The following is a 22,758-nucleotide window of genomic DNA, read 5'->3' on the forward strand; positions in this document are numbered from 1 at the left end:
CGAGTCAGGAGGAGGAAGTGCTCTCGGCCTTCAGGCAGAGACGACCACCTGCGGGTCCTGCAGGCTTCCCAGGCAGCTCCTAACAAGAGCGGATGCACCCCACCTTCTGAGCAGCTCAGCTTCCCAGGGCAAGCTTAGCACCCCAACCTTCCGACCCTCCGACCCTCCGGGAGCAGAAACATGAGCAGAAATGGCTTCACAGGGGAGCGGGACCCACACCAGGCGCTCACTGGGGAAGGAGCCCCCACCTGCCCAACCAACCAACCAAAGGGCACATCCCAGGAAAAAGTGGCTGAGGGTCTCCCTGGCTGTGTCACACCCCGCTCTTCACCACGTGGGAGCCAGGGGAGGAAAGCGGGGGCGAGCGTGAGTACTCACGGTGGAGCAGCCCTGCGGTGCGCAGCGGCTTGGGCCTGGGCGTGCAGGTGGCCCAGCAGGCTGCAGAGCGCCGGCTGCCTCGACGGGAGCTGGAAGTGCAGGCTGCTCCTCTCTGTGTCCAGCTCCTCTAGCTGGTGTCTTAACGCCTCGGCTGGAAACCCAGAACATGAAAGAGAGGAGTCAAGAGCTGTGACACTTGAGATGGGGAACCCGGCATCCCAGAGCCCTGCCCCCCACCGGCGTTCATCCTAATGACCTAACATGACAGCCCCTGCGTTCACGGCCGCCACCTCTGTCTCTCAGCTGGTGCTTTGAAGAATCTTCTTAGTGAGGGTGCAGCCTCCCTGCTTTTTATTCTTCTTGGTGTTAGAATGCACAGTTTATTGATCGTTTCTGATGTCGAAGAGGTTCCTGCCTATGGTCTCCTCTCGAATGTTGATGGATTCCTGTCGCACACTAAGGTCTTTCATCCATTTAGAGTTTACCTTTGTGTGTGGTGTAAGAGAATGGTCCATTTGCATTCTCCTACATATAGCTCCCCAATTTCCCCCGCACCGTTTATTGAAGGGACTGTTTTCCATTGGATATTTTTTCCTGCTTTGTCAAAGATTAGTTGACCAAAACCAAAAGGCAACCCACCGAATTGAAGATATTTGCAATTGACATTACAGATAAAGGGCTGGTAGCCAAGGTCTATAAAGAACTTCTCAAACTCAATACCCAAAAAATACATAATCAAATCAAAAAATGGGCAGAAGACATGAACAGACACCTCTCCAAAAAAGACACACAAATGGCTAACAGACACATGAAAAACTGTTCATCATCATTAGCCATCAGGGAAATTCAAATCAAAACCACATGGAGATACCACCTTATACCAGTTAGAATGGCAAAAATTAACAAGGCAGGAAACAACATGTGTTGGCGAGGATGTCAAGAAAGGGGAACCCTCTTACACTGTTGGTGGGAATGCAAGTTGGTGCAGCCAGTTTGGAAAACAGTGTGGAGATTCCTTAAGAAATTAAAAACAGAGCTACCCTATGACCCAGCAATTGCACTACTGGGTATTTACCCCAAAGATACAGATGTAGTGAAAAGAAGGGCCATCTGTACCCCAATGTTCATAGCGGCAATGTCCACAATAGCCAAACTGTGGAATGAGCTGAGACGCCCTTCAACAGAGAAATGGATAAAGAAGATGTGGTTCGTGTATACAATGGAGTATTACTCAGGCATCAGAAAGGATAAGTACCCACATTTGCATCAACATGGACGGGACTGGAGGAGATTATGCTGAGTGAAATAAGTCAAGCAGAGAAATAATTATTATACGGTTTCACCTATTTGTGAAACATAAGGAATAGCATGGAGTACATTAGGAAAAGGAAGGGGAAAATGAAGGAGGTGGAAATCAGAGCGGGAGAGGAACCATGGGGGACTATGACTTCGGGAATCAAACTGAGGGTTTCAGAGAGGTTGGGGGGGCGGTAGGGGGATGGGTGAGCCTCGTGGTAGGTATTAAGGAGGGCACATACTGCAAGGAGCACTGGGTACTATACACAAATAATGAATCATGGAACACTACAACAAAAGCTAATGAAGTACTGTATGGTGACTAACATAATATCATAAAAAAATAGGCAGTTTATGTATTCATATCGTGGTCTGTAAGAGGATACATATTAATTATTTTTAAAATCATTGTCTTCACTTGGGAGAAAAGTTACTAAATTTGATGAGTTTCACGTCTTCGGTTGAAAAATGTCAGTGCCCAAGCTTGGATTTTAAGAACATTTCCTTAGAAACTGCCCATCAAGATAGAACCAGTTGCAATTATTAAAATCATAAAAGCAATGTTCCAGTTCTATGTTACAGATGATCATATATCCACCTCTGTTATGGGTCCTATTATTTTTTTAATGAACTTAAGTTTCCCTAGGACGAGGTACAAACACAGAATCACTGTAAAACAATTCTTCTCTAATAAAGTAAACTTCAGAAGTTGGAATCCCCTCAAAAGAATTTATCTTCATAACCAAACACCTAAAGAATGGAAAAAGGCTCTCATAAAACTATTTTTGCAGAAATATGAGGACTGGGTTTAAAAATATCATTCATCAGATTTTCCCTCCTACTGGTCCTTGCCAGGCGAGGGGCAGAAATTTCAATGGTCTCCACATTTGGGCAGTAGGTGGGCCTTGGGGACCCCCAAGATCTCAAGCGGCCACCCTGGGCATGAACGCCTACCGCCTACCCTGGTGTGCGATGCAAATGTTATCCTCTGTGTGTGCCGTGGTAAGAAGATATTTGGAAGCACCACCCTAGATCACAGTCCTGTATGTTTCTATGCCCTACAGACCATTTTCCAAGTAGGCCTTTTCTAGAAGACCTAATTTTTAAATTAAAACACTATTTCCAACAGGCTTGTTACTTTTTTAAAGATTTATTTATTTGAGAGAGCATGTATGTATATGCACGAGAGAGAGAGAGAGAGATGGAGAGAGCACACAAGGGGGGGGGCAGCGGGAGAGTGAGAGTGAGAATCTCATGCAGACTCTGTGCTGAGCACAGAGCTAGACACGGGGCTCAATCCCAGGACCCCGAGATCATGACCTGAGCCAAAATCAAGAGTCAGATGCTCAAGTGACTGAGCCACCAGGTGCCCCAAGAAGCTTGTCATTTTTAAAACACTTTGAAGAGATGCCTGGGTGGCTCAGATGGTTAAGCATCTGCCTTCAGCTCAGGTCATGATCTGGAAGCCCTGGGATCGAGTCCCGCATCAGGCTCTCTGCTCAGTGGGGAGCCTGCTTGTCCCTCTCTCTGCCTACTGTTCTGCCTACTCGTGCTCTCTCTCTCTCTTTTTCTATAAAATAAATAAAATCTTATTTTTTTTAAACACTTGGGACAAAACTTTTTGTCGTATACCAGCAGAGGTCAACGCTAATGACAGTGCAGCCCTCGACATGAGAGTTCCCTCCTGCTGGGCTCCTCCCATGACACATACCCTCAGGCATGATGGGAAGGCAGGCCTCGGGCATGGTGGGCAGCAGCCACCCTCTCCATTAACTTGCCATATTCACTGGGACCAACAGCCAGGAACATGCCAAGAGAATTTGCCAACGATTCATTCTTATAGCACCAGAAAGGGTCATTTACTGACTTGAAGACCAAGTCACAGGTAACGGCCAAGGGCTCTCAGTCTGTGCCACCTTCATCAGAGTGACAGCTAGCGCTAATCCAGACACACACCTACAACACACAGTGAAGTCTGGTCTGGCAGTTCTTCCAGAATAACACCAAAACACACCTCTTCCCTTACACCGAGCTTCAAACATCTTTTTAAAAAATATTATTATATTTCATTTTAGTTCATTTTTTCAATTTTAACCAATTAATTTTACTACCTAGTTATTTACTTAATCCGTGCTCCATAAAATCAAACTGCTGTGAAAAGCCATACGTTCTTATATCCCATGCTTTAGAATAACATCTTCTTGCTTTCAGAACTGGTGGTAAAGCATGTCAAGACACTGTTACGCAGGAATGGGGACAAAGCCCGAGTCTGTGTCTCTGCCCCGCTGCTCCTAGCTGACCTTCCAGCTACTTAACCTTTCTACGGGTTAGTTTGCTAATCTGTGGAATCAGGGCTAATAATAATATCTACGTCCCAAGGTTCCTTGAGGATTAAATGAGATAATCCACTGCAAAGCGCATAGCACCAGACCCCGCACACATCATGTGTCCGAAGGGTTGGCTAATGTTAGCAGTGCCTTGAGGAAGTGGCCTTGGAGTGTTGGCGAGGCTGCTAGACACCAGCCTGGCCTCCCTCTGCCCCCGGCCGGATTCTTTTTTTTTTTTTTTTAAGATTTTATTTATTTGACAGAGAGAGATCACAAGTAGAGAGAGAGAGAGAGAGGAGGAAGCAGGCTCCCTGCCTAGCAGAGAGCCTGATGTGGGGCTCAATCCCAGGACCCTGAGATCATGACCTGAGCTGAAGGCAGAAGCTTAACCCACTGAGCCACCCAGGCAGCCCCCCGGCCGGATTCTAAACAGGACCCTCCCACAGCCCAGGGAAAAGCCCTTGGACACCGCAAGCCCACCCAGCAAACCAAACCCCGGAAACGGTCAATTGGCTGCGGAACACCACATTTGCAATAATTTTCAGGGGAAAATACGAATTATCCCAGGAAATATTTGTGATTCACTGTGCTGTGCATCGCCACTCACCTTCGAAAAGGTGACCTCGAAAGTTATTTCTGTTTGATGACTGGAAAGGTGCACCAGGACAGTCACCACGCATGTGAGGGCTTATTGTCCCCAATCTCTAAATGGCCTCCTATCCCAGCTCCTCAAATGGCTCTCAGCTACCTCACACGCTGACATCACCTCTGCCCAGCATGAGGGTGCGTTCTCCTAGTTCCTCCAACGTGTGCCCCTGTTCACTAATTCAATATTGTAGGCAGAGGGCGCTCCCAACCAGGGCAAAGGCCCTGAGGCAGCGAGCGAGGGTGAGCGGGGGATGGAGTGGGCTTGGTCCTCGGTAAGGACAGTCTGTTGACCTGGTGGGTGAGGGGAGACCCTGGAGGGTTTTGAGCAGCAGAGTGACATGACTGACTCTTACTTAACAGGCTAAGCTGGGGGCTCCCCTGGGAAGAGACCACCGAGAGCAGAAGGCCCGAGACCAGCTGCACGGTTACTGCAGTTCCCTGGACCTACAAGTGAAACGGGGCTGGTGGGACATGACAGGATTTCAGATATTCTCCGACAGATGGGACATCGGGAATGGACAAAGACAGAGGTCCAAGTGACCCCAGTCTTGGTGGCCCGTACAACCAGGACAAGGTGACCATGAGCTGAGCTGGAGGAATCTGCTGTTCCTTCTGCCAGAAACACCCTTCCAGCCCAGCCCAGGCAAGCCCTACTCTCCGCTCCGACCTCAGCATCCTCAGGAGGGCTGTCCGGCGTCCACGCCGCCTCCGCTCACCCAGACTCCCACGTGCACCAGAGCCTCACACTCGTCTCCCCTCGTTCAAGGCCTCCCGTGCCCATGAGAGAGGGACCACGTCACCGTGCCTGTCGCTGTGTAAACCACACGGGGCCGCTGCCTGGCTCAGGGTGAGCGCACGCCTAAAAGCGTCCGGCTAGACTCAATCTTAGGTCCCCTCATGGTTTTTCTTGTTTGGTGAGTTTTCTTAAGCCACTTAACTTCATTTTCGTTAGCCCCTAAATAAGCACAAAGACAAAAAACTCATCACGTCTAAAATGAAACCCACCAACTACTTTGCAAGATTCTACTCTTGCTGCCACAGCAAGGAGGGATCCCCGCGGGTCAGGCTAAGGCTTTGGGTTCTCGGATTCGTCACCCCCCATGCCTCCACCTCCTGCTGGTGTCCGCCACACTCCTGGCGCCGTCCCCATTTCCACTGCCTCCAGCCAGCCCACGTCACCCTCGCTTCCGCAAGGCGAGTCACCTCCCCGCCTGACAGCCGGCGCTCCTCCAGGGGCCCGCAGAGCACTCCTTCCTCCTGCTCAGCCGTGTGCAAGCCCACGAATGAGTGAACACACCGCGGAAGGCACAGACGCCGGCCGTGTGCCCGAAACCGTGCTGAGCACCAGATACATGCATCACAGAATGTTCTGGAGGCTCGCCTGGCTGCCAGAACAAAGGCCTGATGCCTATGGCTGGCATTCAGGACACCCCAGCAAGCGTGCTCTCTTCTCCCACAGACACGCTGAGCCTGAGTCACCTGGGGGGAACACATCCCTGGAAAGAACAGGGAACCTCAGCGTCCCTGAGAATCAGGACACCCCGAGTCTATCTCCGGCTTCAGCACCGAGTACACATTCAACAAATCACTTCCCCGTTTACGCTTCAAAGCCTCATCGGCTCACGGGGACTAACATCTCCACAAGGGGTTTCATGAAACCATGGATGGTATCAAACAGCAAAGGGTTAGACTGGAAACTACCTTGTCTTCGCCAGCTCGGGCTGCTGGAACGGAGTCCCACAGACGGGGCGCACACCTGACAAACATTTCTTTCTCCCAGTAGGGGGGGCTGGACGGCTGAGATCAGAGGCCGCATGGCGGGGCTCAGGGAAAGCCCAGCCTCCAGGTGGCAGATGACCAACTTCTTGCCATGTCCTCACAGGATAGAGTGAGCGGCCTCTTCTTAGCGGGGCATGAATCCCACTACGGGAGCCCACTCTCATGGCCCCACCTCCCAACACTGTCCCACTGTGATTAGGCTTCAACATATGGATCTGGGGGGACACAAACATTCAGTCCAAAGCTTCAGCCAAAGTGGCCCACTTTCTCCATTAATATGGGTGGTGTGTAAAAATGTTTTCTCTGGGGGAAAGGAGTGTCTGGGAATGTTTGGAAATAATATTTCTCACCTCCTAAATGCCATACTTATTTACTTATTTACTTCATGTATTCACTCAACTAACAAATACTTCTGATAAATATTATTAGGCTGTAGGACTACAAAGATGAACCAGACACACTCTGGGTTCTTAAGAAACTCAGTGACTGGGGACAGGGGTCGAAATTATCAACAGGCCTTTTCTTGTCTTCCTGTGCAGAAAAGGAGCTACCACAGGTGCAATCTTGGATCATTTGAGAATCAAAAGAGTCATCCTATTAATGAAGTGCAACCCACTGAATAGACTACGAACCCATAATCCATGCTAATAAAACGCCAACCAATAAAAAGGAATGGAGGGAGGCAGGCAGTGGATGGGTTAAGCGGGTGATGGGCATTAAGGAAGGCATTTGTGATGAAAACTGGGTGTTGTATATAAGTGTGAATCACTAAATTCTACTCCTGAAACCAATATTACACTATATATTAACTAAAATTTAAATAATTTAAATTTAAATAAAATTTAAATTTTATAAATTTTAATTTAAATAAAATCTGAATTTAAATAAATAAAATTTAAATAAAAATCTGAAGGAAAAAAAAAAGGAATGGAGGTTTGGTAAGGTGCAGTGGAATCTTAGATTATCTCCCCCACAAGATGCTAATCAATTTCCAAAGTGCAAATGGTAATTTTATGGTGGAGAGACCGGGGAAACACCAGCACAACCAGATGGTCAAGGCTACCATCAGCAGGGGTGGCATGACGGGTCTACCTTGTGTGACATCAAGCGAGATACACCAAAAAGTACACAGTTTGATTTCCATAACGTTCTTGTCAGGGCAGCATGACCTGCATCTCGTCATGAGGAGACATGGGCGGATGTGGGTTGAAGGTCATCTGACAAAATGGAAGGCCTGCACTCCTTACAACTTCCAAGGACAGAAAAGACTTGGGTGTTGAGAATCATTCCAAATCAGAGTATACTAAAGAGACATTCCTTCATGCAATGTGTGAACCTTCACTGAACCAGAGAGAAGAAAGGAAAAACGGTGGCAACGCTGGAGAAATGTGCACAGGGTCCGTAGACCAGATGGGAGCAGCGTATCAGTGCTGCCACTTGGTGGCCTGTGATTGTCCTTCTTTGGGGAGATAGCCAAGTGCATACGCGGGCCTGAGAGGGCATCATGTCTGCAGCTTAGGCTCAGTGGCTCGAAAGGGGAGAGTGACAATGGCTCTGTGGTATCTGCTTGGGGAATCAGAGTGAGGGAGATACGCGACTTCTTTGTAGCAGACTCACAACTTTTCTATAAGTGGAAAAATATTTTATTATTTTTAAATTTGTGTTTTTAGGGGCGCCTGGGTGGCTCAGTCCATGAGGTGTCTGCCTTCGGCTCAGGTCATGATCCCAGCATCCTGGGATCGAGCCCAACATCAGGCTCCCTGCTTCTCCCTCTCCCACTCCCCCTGCTTATGTTCCCTCTCTCGCTGTGTCTTTCTCTCTGTCAAATAAATAAATAAAAATCTTTTTAAATTGTATTTTTAATAATTTTTTTAATTTTTAAAATATTTAAAATTTAAATTTTAAAATATTTAAAGTATTGTATTTTTTAATTATTTTGAATTATTATTTTTAAAAAATAAAGGGGTGGGTGCCTGAGTGGCTAAGTCAGTTGGGTGTCTGACTCTTGGTTTCCACTCAGGTCACGGTCTGAGGGTGGTGAGATGGAGCTCCATGCAGGGCTATGCACTCAGCAGGGAGTCTGCCTGAGACTCTCTCTTCCTCTACCCCTGCCACTCCCCGGCTCATGTGCGCGCTCTCTCTCTCTCTCTCTCTCTCTCTCTCTCATAAATAAATAAATAAATAATAAATAAATAAATCTTTATTTAAAATATGCATAGATAGATAAATAGATAATCCCGGCATTACTAAATGCTGTGTTTGTGACTATCATATCCCTTTATTCATACGAATCCTGCTGGGTGTTTAAGAAGATCTCTCCCATCGTTCTATGTGGCCCCCTGGTTGAAGAAACACAACTCACTTTCTTGGTCTTTTCTCTCTTTTAAACCTCCGCGAGCTTTCTGTCCACATTGCTCACCCAATGTCAGTTTGCAGCTCAGGATTTGAAGCCAGAGCACAGCAGGTGCTGAATACAGGCGGGCTGCTGACCCTCTGACTGATAGAGCAGCGATCGTTCTAGAAATTTCGGTGGCATTTTGTAAATACAGCTGAATAGTAAAAACAAACAAATTGCAAAGTTGACCACAGAAGACACTATCACGTGCTAAGCAAAATGAGACATTAAATGATAGGTCCTAATTGATCCAATGTATTCGATTTACAGATCTAACATGCCTTACTCGTAGGACCTCCACAATAAAAATGCTAACCATCATCTCATTCCATTTTGGACCAAGTAAATGCATTTTTTGGATACCACTACAACATATTTATTAATGTTTAGTTGAGGGTCAGTGTTCATCTGTCTTCCTTAGCACATCAGTACTAAATGCCTGTTACTTTGGGGCTATAATTTGGAAACAGAATGAAAGAAAAGTACTTTGTGCATCTATGAATAAATAAGCAAATAAGCATTCACAGAGCAGCAAGAAATCTTCACACATAAAGACATCCTGCTAATAGATTCAATTTCCGCTGCCCCGCTCTGTTCTGAGGGATGACAGAATATATGGTGTGAGCCATATTCTTGGCTGAACGGCCATTCTACATTCTGAGGAGGCTCTTTAAAGCAAAGAAGCAATCAGTGTCTCTATAAGTCATTTTTCCTTGGTTTTTACATAATGGCCAAGAAATGCTATTCATTGAGAGCTGAATATTCTAATATTCCCACATTACCATACACATCATGAGCAGATGACCAGCTTACAAAGGAATCGACTGTAGTAAAGCGTATTTCAGACTAACCTGAGCACAACCGAGACAGTCTCTGACATTTCATGACTCCGGACTTTGTCGGATTCATTATCATAAAAATCAGCCCCTGTTGGGCACTGAAGACTTCAGGCATAATCGCTTCCGCGCATCTGCTGCACGCCCCGCGCTCTGTGTACCTTATTTCCGAGCCTCACAACAACTTGTAGAGCAGGAATGCTAATGCAGGAGCTAAACCGCAGAGAACTGGAGGAACGTGCCCAAGGCCTCAGAATGAGTTAGCTCAAAATCAGAATTTGAACCTTGATATTGTCTGTGCCGAACTCCAGGCTTTTTCTGTTCTACTGCCTGGGAGCCGTCCTTGAAGCAGCACCTGCTCCTAGAGCTTCCCCATTCACACAGGGATCCTGTCTGTCTGTTCATCTGTCAAGGTTCCTGGAGGCCAGGGGACCCACAGAGCAGGGTCTGAGCCTCATTCATCTCTGCCTCGCCAATATCTAGAGTTCAGTGCTAGGCACACAACAGGTACTGCGTAAATACAGAGCAAATAAATGACCTGTTTCTTCCCGGAAGAAGAACAGCGGGGACACGGAAGCAACCCATCTCACAAGCACGACTATGTACCAAGCACCAACCATTCCATCTCACAATGACGTCACAAGGGAGGCAGGGTTGTTCCCACTCAGCAGATTAAAAGACTGAGGCTCGTGGAAAGTTCATGAAATTTTTCTAGATTAGTCATATAGCTCTGCAGATCCAGAAATAAAGCCAATATCTGCTGACTCAAAACCTGTGTTTTTTTTTAAGATTTTATTTATTTATTTGACAGATCACAAGTAGGCAGAGCAGCAGGTAGAGAAAGAGAAGAGGAAGCAGGCTCCCTGCTGAGCAGAGAGCCCGATGTGGGGCTCCATCCTGGGATCCCGGGATCCCGGGATCCCGGGATTCCGGGATCATGACCCGAGCCGAAGGCAGAGGGCCACCCAGGCACCCCCAAAATCTGTGTTCTTAACCCCTGTGTCCTTCGGGCCAGATCACATCCTGTCTTGCTCACCATACCCTCAAACACACCCCTGAATGCGTGATATGATACAGCTGCGAACTAGTCTATCAACTCACCGGCTGCTTCATCCCCCTCTTTCTCACAGGAAGCTGTCGGTTGCCGAAACAAACGAGCACACCGGCAAAAGTGGAAAGCAGCCTCAGATCCAATTTAAGGCCCGTGGTTAAACAAGTGCCTACTGGCTCAGGGAACTGTACGTAGCAAGTCAAAAACTTGGGGGAAATATTTTCACAGTACAAGAGAAAAACAAGATACAAAATTGTACATAGAGATGATCTGGACGTTTATGATGACCAATATGTTTTAGAACAAACAAGCTTGGGTGGGACCGAGTCTTGCCCATCAGTCAGTGCGGCTGTGGGTGACTTTCTTTCAATTTCTTTTCTGACAAAATCAGCTGTGAAATCTTGAGGTATTTATTATTTAGAAAAGTGCTGCATTTTTTAAGTAGCCTACTGCTTCCTTATTCTACCCTTTGATTTCTGCTTAAAAATAGAGATTTGCTTTCTCGAATCCTTAATGCTAAACTGCTTAAGGTAAGCCTGGTTTCCTGGGGTCTTCGATCTTTTCAGTGTACACCAAAGAGGATTTCTAGAAATGTTGTATTTTAAGCCAGCCAATGTGAAAAAGACTGAGAAATCACACTGGTTGTGGGATAAAAGGAAAAACAAACATGCCGGGGAGGTAGAGAAATTGTGACAAGCAGTAATTTCGCTGCGGATACGAACGACTCAGCCCTTAGCCTGTCACCTTGTTCTTAATACACATTTTTTTATTTGCTCTGAAATACTTCAGTCAAACATTTGTTTTGAAACATCTGTTCTTCCCTAGCAAGAATTCACCAAGCAAAATAAACTCTGTGTTGATCAAAATAACAAAAGTTATGAAAGTTTCAGGTCTGGGTGTGTCATATGACCAGCAAGCTTGGTGTGTGTGTATGAGTGTGCTTGAGTGTACACACGCGCTGTCAATAGGCTTGAAAACAGGGCTTAAAGTGCAGTACTCACATGCATCAGAAAACACACAAAATTCCTCAGGATCGGGAGTTTCTGAAAGGATGAGTGGTTATGGATCATTCCAAAATACTGTCTGCATCAGCTCCCAGAACTAAAATCATAGAAAATGTTTGTTTCATCTGTCACCAAATGTCCTAGGGAAATAACTGACCGACTGAGTTTTGGTTACTTTTTACACAGGCTTCCTACTTTTAGAACTAGGAAACCTTCTCTAAAGTACACTTCCACAGGTATTGTGGGAAATCGCCATATACACGAGGTCCGTGTTCACTGTTCCAAAGCTGGAGTGGCTGACTCTCCATTGGCAGTAGTCAGTTGTCTACTTCTTTTTAAGTGTCATAGAACGTGCCCCACCAACCCGTCTATCACTGCCAACATTACTCCCAACTCCTCTTCCTCCTCCACTGCGACCTCCTCTCCCACCACCACCACCACCAACTCCTACCACGCAGCCTTCATCTCTACTGATTATATTAGGAGGGAGAGCCATCCAACTTTCCAGTTGCTTGCTAGGAGATAGGAGTTGAAAGCACTTACCCAAGAAGAAGGAACATTCTTTGGGTCATTTTTAAATAGCTACGATGCAGAGAACCCAAAAGAAAGGACAAGAGAGGAAAAGCCACTGAGCAGCACAGTGAAAAATGTCAGGAAGGACATACACCAAAATAGTAACTGTGCCATATCTGCGCCATGAAAAGAAAGATGATTTTTATTCTTTTATTTGTATTTCTGAACTTGCTAAATATTTTTACAGTGATCATGTATTGCTTTAATAATTGGTAAAAAAAAAAAATACCTATTTTTAGAAAAAAAAGAGCAATCACCAGCTAATGCACTGGGGGAAAAGCAAGTGGGGTTCCTACCTGGAGTCAACTAACATGGGTTATGAAGTCAGACACTTGGATATGATTTTTTTTCAGCTACGTCAAAATGTGTAAATTCTGAAACTCTTATTTATAATGGAATGGCAGATCCTGCCACATGAAACAATTTTTTTATGCCACATTCTTTATTTGAATTGAATTTAGATACATGATCAGTCATTACCAAAATGGGTTAATCACTTAGATAATTACTAACTCACTTAGCAATCAGTATGCACAGCGGTTAGCTGAACCAACCCTGTTCACTAAATATTGAGGTTTATTAGGTACAGTCTAGTTACGAGAGAAATGAAAATAATTCTCTTATAGCAGACACTATGTCAACGAGGCCAAAGAAAATTTCTGGCAAGCTAGAATACAACTTAAAGATCTGGCCAATGATTCTTGGGCCTTTTCCACATCAACCATAAACCTGTAAAATGACACCACTGAAAACCCAAATGGTCACTTGAGTTTCTCTTTCAAGGACTCCCTTCTCCTTCTCCACGTTATGTGAAAGGGCCTTGGACCATTTAATAGACTGACGTGCCTCTCAGACATGAGAACGTACCACTGGCACTGAGGCTATTTTTAGGAGTCATACAAATGGAAGACTTCAACTGCCTATTCATTATTTCTCTCTTCTGGTTTTGGCTGCACTCAGTTTTCACTATTAAACTGGACATGGCATTCAATTAGTTCCTATGAATAGACTTTTCATGAGTGATTTGCTCTGCTAGTGTATTCATAAAAAATTAGCCAGACACATCTGTTTGTCGGTGCTCAAAAACCACAGGCTCTCTTGCCTTTGAATGGTCATCATCACAACCTGCTATCTTTTAAGACTTAATTGTTCTTTGTAAAACATCTCTTAACACATTTACCTCTAACAGAATTCACGACATTAGGGGTTCACTGCTGAGCAACTGCTATCATCATTATTTTTTTTTAAGATTTTATTTATTTATTTGACAGATCACAAGTAGTCAGAGAGGCAGGCAGAGAGAGGAGGAAGCAGGCTCCCTGCTGAGCTGAAAGCCCGATGCGGGGCTCGATTCCAGGACCCTGGGATCACGACCTGAGCCGAAGGCAGAGGCTTTAACCCACTGAGCCACCCTGGCGCCCCTGTCATCATTATTTTTAAAAATGTAATGCAAACCACACTGACGTGCATGCTGTCTGCAAAATACAAATGGAGCACACCAGTGTCGTGATGCTCGGCGCCAAGAGGATTGTACTGCATTGATCTCAACAACATGGCAACACAAACAGCTTAAATTCTTTGAGTGGCAGAAAGGGATCTAGGTAAAATGGCATATTCCAAAAGAAGACTAAGAAGATTAAATAAATTATTTCCACCAGCCGAAGCCATTGCAATTAGGATGAAATCAGTCAGAAGGAATAAAGCGCGCTAGAGTATTAGTTCCTTGGCACAAAGTAGAATTAGGCTGTTTTCTTTGGGCAGGAGAACCACAATACAAATAAAATAGTGACCTTCCATTCAAAAGCGATGTTAATAGAGAGAAATCACTAGACAGCAGCCAAAGATAAGAATGACTACTAAAGAGCGTGCTTTTAGCATGCTGCGAAGCTGCATAGGCACTGGTCTCAAGCAATGTTTCTATAAATAGGAAGAAGCTAAAAAAAAAAAAAAAAAAAAAAAAAGGAAAAGAAATCAGAAGGCTCTGCAGGACGAGTTTTAAAAGTATCTTCCCAGAGTCCTCAGATACGATGCAGATACTAGAAATAAAACTGGTGTTGGTGGGAACATCTTCCCAGAGCAGGAATGGAGGAGGAATAGAAACACCTCAGGTCCTCTACAGAACCAACTGAATTCCCCATGTGGTTCCAGATGGCTTGAAGTCATGGTCCCCGGCCACTGGGATCTTCACTGGTTAAGCATATAACTCCAAAGACAGAGCTCCAAAACCCCTGAACTACAGAAATAAGAGCAGCTGACAGCTCAGTGACCCTCACCTCCATTGGGTAGAAAAGTCTAACTCCTGGACCCAGATGGGGATGGGTGACAAGTGCCATCCCATAGCAGGAAGACTGGGTTGGAGGCTCCTGAAGGCAGAAGACGATGTTGTCTTGTTGATGGCGGTCTCCCCAGTACCTGATGCAGTGTGTGCTATAAAAGGCACTTAATCTGTATCTGTTGGAATGAGTGAAGAGTGCTATAGGCAAGCTGTCAAAGTAAATCTTGGCTTTATAATTGTGAAAACTAGAATCTTAAAGATAAACACCATAGATTGCATAAGATGGCATCCTAAAGAAAAATATCTAAAAATGCGTAGAATAATCACATAAACAACGTAAAGGGACATGTTGTAATTCTCTCTCTGTGTGTAACAGCCTCTAGTGTAGGAAGAAAATCAACATTTTAAAGCAACTTATTTGCTTAGGGATCGGGAGATCCAGATTTTAGTCCTTGATTCAGTGGGACCAACTTTGTAACCTAGAGATCATTTTGCTCCCTTCAGACTCCATTTTCTCATCCTACCTATGAGAATCCTAGTCCAATTGGTGCTACCAAATCATTGTAAAGAAAAGAATGCCTGGGAACTGTCTTGAAAACTACAAGCGGCAGACTTGCGGCAAAAATAAATGTGACTCGGGGTGCCTGGGTGGCTCAGTGGATTAAAGCCTGTGCCTTCGGCTCAGGTCATGATCCCAGGGTCCTGGGAGCGAGTCCCCCGCATCAGGCTCTCTGCTCAGCAGGAAGCCTGCTTCTCCCTCTCTCTCTCTCTCTGTGCCTGCCTTCCTGCCTATTTGTGATCTCTGTCAAATAAATAAAATCTTTTTTTAAATAAATAAATAAATAAATGTAACTCAAGGAAATTGCTGGGACAGCCCTACTTGTTGACTCAGATTTAACTCAAGTCAAATGGTGTCACTTTGAGATTCAGCATGCATTCAATGGGGCCCCGCACCTAGAGGAGCGTCAGATCCAGAGGTGTTTCTAGCCAGTCTCGCTCTGTGCTTCCTTTCTCAGACCGTAAAATGCACAACAGCGTCCTGTCCCTCCTCCTGGCTCCCGCCCAGTCCTCCATCCACACATGTAAACAGCACAGGCTGCCTTTAGCTTCCTGGATGCAAGTATTTCTGAACCACCCAGGAGCCACAAAGCCTTTTGAGGGAGGCCATGATCCACTGATAATTCCATCGTACACATAGCAACAGCACCAGAGACAGAAATACCTGGAGGTAGGTAACGTACAATTACAGGGAGGAGCACAGGTATCTACGAAGAAAAGAGACAAAAGCTTTAAGACTTAGGCATGATGAAGAGTTTCTGAATATCCCATGATAATCTTGTGTATGTGTTCGTCCACTGTATTATCTTGCAGACACCAGCAAAAAAGTGGTAGCTGGCACCGATGCATGGGTGTTTCAATAAAAAATTATAAGGTCGTTAACTATGAAGTGCTGACTGCCTTAAAGGTTGACTCTACTCCTAGGGTTGATTCTATTAAGGTTGAAAGTCCTCTCTTTATTAGAAATCCCGTATAGTCGCACGCTGAATTCTTGCAAGGAGGGTAAGAGCTCCCTGTTGACCCTGATCCATCAAAGGCTAAGAAAGGAGATGTCTCTGATATTCCCAGAAGGATTGTGCGGTCCTTCCCTTTCCCTTCTCTTGGTGTTGTACTACCACCTCCTGAATGAGGACACAGCTGTAGAGTGACATGCTTGAGACCATGTGATATAGAATTGCCACCTAGAGAATCATTTGGGCCAAAACGCATTTTAGAGTGACACCAGCAACCTACAAGCACTGGCGCCCTGCTGCGTAGACTGCATTGGGGATGTCACCTTCCACGTTATGTAGGGAGCCCTCCCTACTCCTGGGTATCCATGACAGGGGTTTGCTTTGCTGGCCCATCCCTTACACCTGCCCAGGCAGATGGAGTAAGTCTCCTGGTTGGTGAGTCTGGAAGCAAGATGGAACAGACGTAGCTCAGCCCCTCTCTCCCTCCTCTTTTGTTGGGAGGCCAGGTGACCTTGCAAAGCACTCATTCTGTTCTGCTCCTCCAAGAACTCAGGTTCACCAGAGGAGACCCCCAGTGAGAAGGAGCCTGCAGCTGGGTGGGCTTGGTATTCGGAGGCCCCTTGTTGCCACAGACTGAAATTCTACACATTCTGCAGGATCCATTTAGAGCTGATATTAGGATCTCCATCTGCTTTACCCCCTTCTGTTATCTCTCAATTGGCTCATAACGTGGAAAACCAAGATGTCACCGGAGCGCTGTGCCAGTCATTAAGCTACTGTCTCACTGCCACCCAGCTCCCATCTTTTACCTTCTGCTCCGTGCTGGGCCAGGGCCTCTGCAGACCAACCCCACTTCTGCCTTTGCCGCTGGCCCTGTCAGCCTCTGCCAGTAAAGGCCGCTAGAGAGAGGTGACAGGCTGGCAGGGGGAGGCACTTGCTCCTTTCCATCTGCTCCCTGCTGTCGCCTTCCTCTTCCTGACTGTGACACGTTAGCAACTCCAGGCTACGGCATTTCTGTCCAGTAGCTCCGGGGAGCAATCTTCCCATGATCACAGGACCAGCCTCATCCCCTCGAAGACACCAGCCCCCATGGGCCAGTACCAGCCCTTCAGCCGTCTGTGCATAGGAACCCTTAGCCAGTTCAGGCAGCGCCAGCGTGGCTTTTCCCAGTGCACTGGGAAAACATCGCCATTACCCTAGGATGTATTTTATGGATATAAAAATGTGAGAATTACCGGAGTCAATACTTAAGGGAAAGCCTTGGTTGCCCATGACTGTGGCCTCTCCATGGAGCCTGGTCACAGGGGACTTCATTGTGCTCAGCGCAGCCCTGGGGAACTCCCCAGCCCCGTTTCTGCATCGCTGTAGCCCTGTCTAAGGTCGCCCAAGGGCAAGACCCACAGCAACATGGGTGGAGGGCCTGGTGCCAAAATTAGCCATTAGGGACATGACTCACTGCTTCAAGAAACACACAGTGACCCCAGAGGCAATAAGGATCATGGTGAAGTGGACATGGAAGAACACTAGCGGATGGGAACCAAATTCTGTACAGAAAACCAAGTGGCATCCGGTTTTGCAGCAGCTGGCCATTGGGTTTGTAAGAACAAAGCAATGCTGGGCGCTTGGCACTCAGAGTCAGTTCGGTGACTAGACCAACCAAGCAAGAGCGAGACTCAGAGTGAGTGTCAGATGATTATCATCGAGAACCTTTCCTTCCCGGGTAGAGGTGGAACTGTTCTGAAGAACGTCAAAATCACATCGGAGGTAGGCCACAGTTAAGCACAAAAGAGATACAGAGCCTCATCTTTAAGACCAGACTCTGGCGCCACTGATCCCACCACAGACCTAGGAGAAGGAAGTCCAGAAAACCGGCCCCTAAGTCCCTACACCGAAGACTAAAGCCAGGAAGTCGGGAGAACAGATTGCCTTTGGCAGAAGCACAGAACTCGAGGCTCCCAGGGGACGCGTGTCCTCTCCTCATCTACCCGGTAGGAGGCATCACACGCTGTTTGTCTCCCCAAGGTCAAGGGCCTCAAGGAACCTGACTGCAAGATGGGATGTCTGAAAGAAGGGTCAACTGCATCTTGTTCAGTGATGAATATTTGCCAGGTTCTAGAGCCCAAAGGCCATTCTGTGAGAAGCCTTCAGGGTGAAAGCAAGGAGCAAGGGTGGGGAAAAGGCAAAGGTTTCTCCTGGAGACCTGCCCTTCCTGAAAAGCCAGGGGTTTCTAGGTCTCCCAGGGCATTGAGGCACCCCAGGCATTCTAGGAGACAGCCCAGAGAGGCCACACTGCCCCGGTCCCAGGGAGAGTGTGTGCCCGCCGAGCATTCAAACTCATCGGGAGCACCAAAGCAGTTCTCTTCCAAATTCTGGCCCAACTCATGAGGGGTGGAAATATGGACTTAAAGGCTGGAGACCAGCATTCACTATTGCTGAACGAGAGCAGAATGAATACAAAGTCGAGTGGGCTGCATTTTTGTTCCGGGTACATATAGGATCACGGTGTATTTCCTAGTGTGGGTCACTGTCAAGAGTGTAAAAGCCACTGGTTTAAAGAATTCATTGTGGAGACATCAGCACTGGGTAGATAAACTTGCCAAGAGGCACTAGAAGTTTCTCGGGTCAGGGGATCCAGCCCTCCCCACCCCACTCCCAGAGCCCCCAGAAGACGGAGCAGAAAGGGAGGGAGAGGATGAAACGCCAGTTCTTGTCCTCCCTCCCCAGAGTCTCTGAGCGCCAAAAGCCCAGCATAGCTTTGCTCTTGCAAACAAAATGGCCAGCTGCCACTGAATCGGCCACGGTTGGTTTTCTGTACGGACCACGCAGAAATCTCTCTGTCGGGGGAGGAAATGAGGGGAGGGAGGAAGCCTGGGTTTCCTGGGTTTGAGAATAACACTGAACAATGACTGAGGGTATAAAATAACCCGATTGATGGGACAAAAATCATCAGAGCCAATTATACATACTAAAGTTACGAGCCAGAATGAGACCTCTTCTTAAATGTCTGCTCTGGGCCAACTCTCAGAGCAATCCGATGTCATAGACATGTTAAAAAGAAATGTGACCTCCGCTGGAAGTGTCCGAGTGCCCAGAAGCAAGATCTCTCACTTCGGCTGCACCAGAAAGAAGTTCCATAGAAAGAGTTAAGACCACGGCCAGTGATCTGACGTCACAGCAACAATTCTGGAAGGGAGGGACAGAGCCTATCATCATGTTGCAGACCTGAGTTTGCAGGCCAGGTGACTTCTTGCCCACATTAGTACATACGGTCACCAAGGGGGAATGGGTGCTTGGTTATGGCCCAAAAGGGCCCAAGAGTTGCATTCCCATGACTGACATCAGTCATGGAATATTTTTCCACTCACTTTAGGGTGGGGTTCTTTCCCTACAAAAATCTAACTGTTCAAACACAAGATGTTGAACAACAGTGTTTTTCGTGCCGTGAGAGAGGATGGGGACATTAATGAGACAGGCCTTAGTGTGGGAAGAAATGCCCAAGTGACTTTTCTCCAGCCCATGAATGGCATCCAAACAATTGTTATCCTGGAAGAAAAAGAGAGAGTGATAGAGCACGAGAGAGAGCGAGATGGCACCCTTACCTTCAATGAGCATTTTCCCCACCTGAATCCTCTTTTTCTTTTCATGGTGTCCAAAGACCTAGTAGCTGGCTCCGTGTTGCTATCTGTTTTATTACTGTTGTACTAAATTTAAATTTTGTTTTATTTTACTTATTTAAATTTAAATAAATATTTATTGTTTTATTTGTCTTATTTAAATTTAGGGAGTTGGGTTAGTAGTTCAGGTTGTTGAGGTTCCTGTGGTGGAACCAAAGCAATCGGTTCTAGTCGCCAAAAAGAAAATGAATGCCTCTGAGTGGACACAGAATAACGTCCCTGACTGGGACTCACAGTGTCTGAAGCACACCACCGCTCCTGCTGGAAAACCACGCTCGCGGGAGTGGATCAGAGCACTTGCTCCAGTGGGGCTAACTGGAAGGATCTGCTTCAGAGCCAAGCTCGCCGGACAACCCTGCCCCTCCCACCCCCCGTCTGGGACTGATGAGAGGCAAATGCCATCGTCCTTCTAGGCCGTGCACTTCTAGTGTACTGTGTGGCTTTGGTCACCCAAAAGTCAAGCTTCCAGTCCACAGCTCCAGAATCTTCCTCCTTCTCCGTATGGTTTCAGAGTTTCTGGGATCTCATTTTCAAGTCCTATGGCAATACTTTCCAAGTACTTGTCTTTGGTTTTCTTCGTCTTGCTTGAACCCTTTTAAAAGATGCGATCTTATTGACAACCAAGCCAAGACACTCGGATACTTGGGATCGTACTCCCTTCCAGCTTTGAAAGATCCCTGTGACCCCTCAGAACAGAGTCTGAAAATCAGTCTGCCAGCGTTCTGAAAAAAACTACACAGATACAAAACTGTTGAGGAGCTCTAAATACAGCCGAACCCCAGCTGCCAACTATCCGGGCCATCCCAAGTTCGTCTGCGGAGCGAACATTTCACTGTATAAGGTCTTCGGGGAAAATAAAAGATTTGCATTTTCATCCAGTGTTTTGATAGGGACAGGCTCCAATTTCCAAGATGAGAGTGAATTTCTGATTCCAAAGACGGGACTAAAATCTCCGTGAGATTTACTTACTCAGAACATGAGGTCAAATCCTTAGCTGTGGGACTGTAGGCTTTTTGAGATTTCTGACTTTCCAAAGCTTGCTGTTTTTTTTTATGTATATATTTCCTTGTAATTTTTCCTATTTTTTTTAAATCTTTTTATTTTTTTTTCATGTGTAGTATGGGAACGCCTAAGCAGCAGAAAGCATTATATAGCTCCCCCGCCAGAGGCAGGCCTTCCCGTTGGCAGAGTTGGCAGAGTTCTTTCAATCGGGACACTTTTCCTATTTAACATTTCCTTTGTTTCTCAGATGAGCCCAGCAAGGCAGACAGGGCACACATTACTATACCCACTTAGCAGATGAAGACCGGATCTGTCACATCACGGCAGATCCGGCTCTGGGAAAAGTTCCCAAATGGCATGCCCACTTTCTACTTGTGATTTTCATGATAAGGACTAACAGTTTCCATCTACTCCAAATAGAAAATGGAATCTTTCCGGGTCACCTGGGTGGCTCAGTCGGGTAAGCGTCTGTCCCAGGGTCCGGAGATCGAGCCCTGCGTCAGGCTCCCTGCTTTGCGGGGAGCCCACTTCTCCGTCTGCCTCTGTCTCTCTCCCTCTCACATGAATAAAATAAAAATAAAATCTTTAAAAAAAAATAGAATCCTTCCTGACTTCCTGAAGAGAAGTAAATTACCCGTGATTATATGGATACGCACTTAGTATCGGAACTAAGGCTACAACCCAGGTGAGCAGATCCTCAGAACCGATCTCAACCAAACCTGCGAGGCTGAACAGCAAGACATCTTCTCCGTTTCCCCGAAAATACTTCTGCACCCACCACTACCTAGGAAAAGGAGCAAACTCACAAAATTCACATTTTAAAACTCCAGAGAAAAACCTCAAGGGAAAATACCCCGCAGCAGAAAACTAACGGGAGGTAGTAAAGTTTACGGAAAGGCAATATTGAAGCAATAGGAGAAAGACTGGCAGAAAACATCCTGCGCAGTTTGGGCCAGGAAGAGAGAAAGAGAGCTAACGAAGACAGGAAAGGCGAAAGAATATGGTCTGGCCCGTGTGGGGTAATCAAGTCCGTGGCAATAAAGATTCATTATGAACAAATCTCATTTAAAAACAAACTCCCAGAGGAACTAATTACAGTAAATGTTCTGGCAGTGATTTAGGGAGTACTCCCTTCTAAGCCACCCTTGGGGATGGGAAAGTCACCACGTTCCGCAGCACACGGGGCCGCTGGAGTGCCTCTCTCCCGCCAAACAATAAGCTTCTGTCAGGTCTGTGTTCTATCAAGCCTGTCACTTGTAACTTACTTTGTGTCAGGAGACGAGCTGGCATGTTGTAGAAAGGTCAAGTGGAAAACTGTCCCTTCTGCTACATCACTGTCATCAGCCGATAAAGGTCATTCCACCCAATACATCGCCATGACGGAAAATAACTTTGTTTGTCTACTGTGAAATATTTAAGAAGTCCCCTGCTGTGGGCTTTCCGGTTTCTCTCTGCTCTCAGAAGGTATTAACCTAAGCGCTCCAAGGTATTCCGCTGCTGCTCTGACAACTTTTTTACAAACAGGAACAGGAAAACACAAAGACAGCAGATCCCAAAGACTAGAGAGACTCATCATCATATTTAAACAGTTCACTGGTGATTGTAATTGGAGCAATCATATTCAGCATAATATACAACCCAGATACTCAGCGGGTACCATCGCGTTAAATCACAAAACAGCTCTGATATCCCCATTTTACAGGTGGGAGAGATTGAAGCTTGGCAAGATCCTATGATTTGTCCAAGCTTATGCAGCTAGTGAATGGCAGAACCTAACTTTGTTGTCAGGTTTGTAACGATGTTGACCTGGAAGGCACTCACAACTTACGACCCGACTGTTCGTAGAGTTATCGACTACTAATAACAAGATAACAATGACAATCATCGCTTGCAGATAAGATTTGTTTTGAACGTTCCTTTGTTCATTCAACAACCATTTCTTTTTGTTGTTGTTGTTAGAGATTTTATTTATTTATTTATTTGACAGACAAAGATCACAAATAGGCAGA

At 46.2% G+C, this 22,758-nt stretch overlaps 1 protein-coding gene across 1 annotated transcript in view; it reads right to left on the reverse strand.

Annotated features, from left to right (window-relative positions):
• DISC1 (DISC1 scaffold protein) overlaps positions 1-22,758 on the reverse strand; it is a 300,758-nt gene that overhangs the window by 249,205 nt on the left and 28,795 nt on the right. Inside the window, exon 4 of the mRNA XM_032841136.1 lies at positions 379-529. Coding sequence (XP_032697027.1) covers positions 379-529 — 151 coding nt within the window. The remainder of the gene's footprint in view (positions 1-378; positions 530-22,758) is intronic.

The sequence above is a fragment of the Lontra canadensis genome, unplaced genomic scaffold, assembly GCF_010015895.1.
Source record: "Lontra canadensis isolate GAN:19392208 unplaced genomic scaffold, GSC_riverotter_1.0 scaffold120, whole genome shotgun sequence".
In the NCBI taxonomy this organism is placed as follows: Eukaryota; Metazoa; Chordata; class Mammalia; order Carnivora; family Mustelidae; genus Lontra; species Lontra canadensis.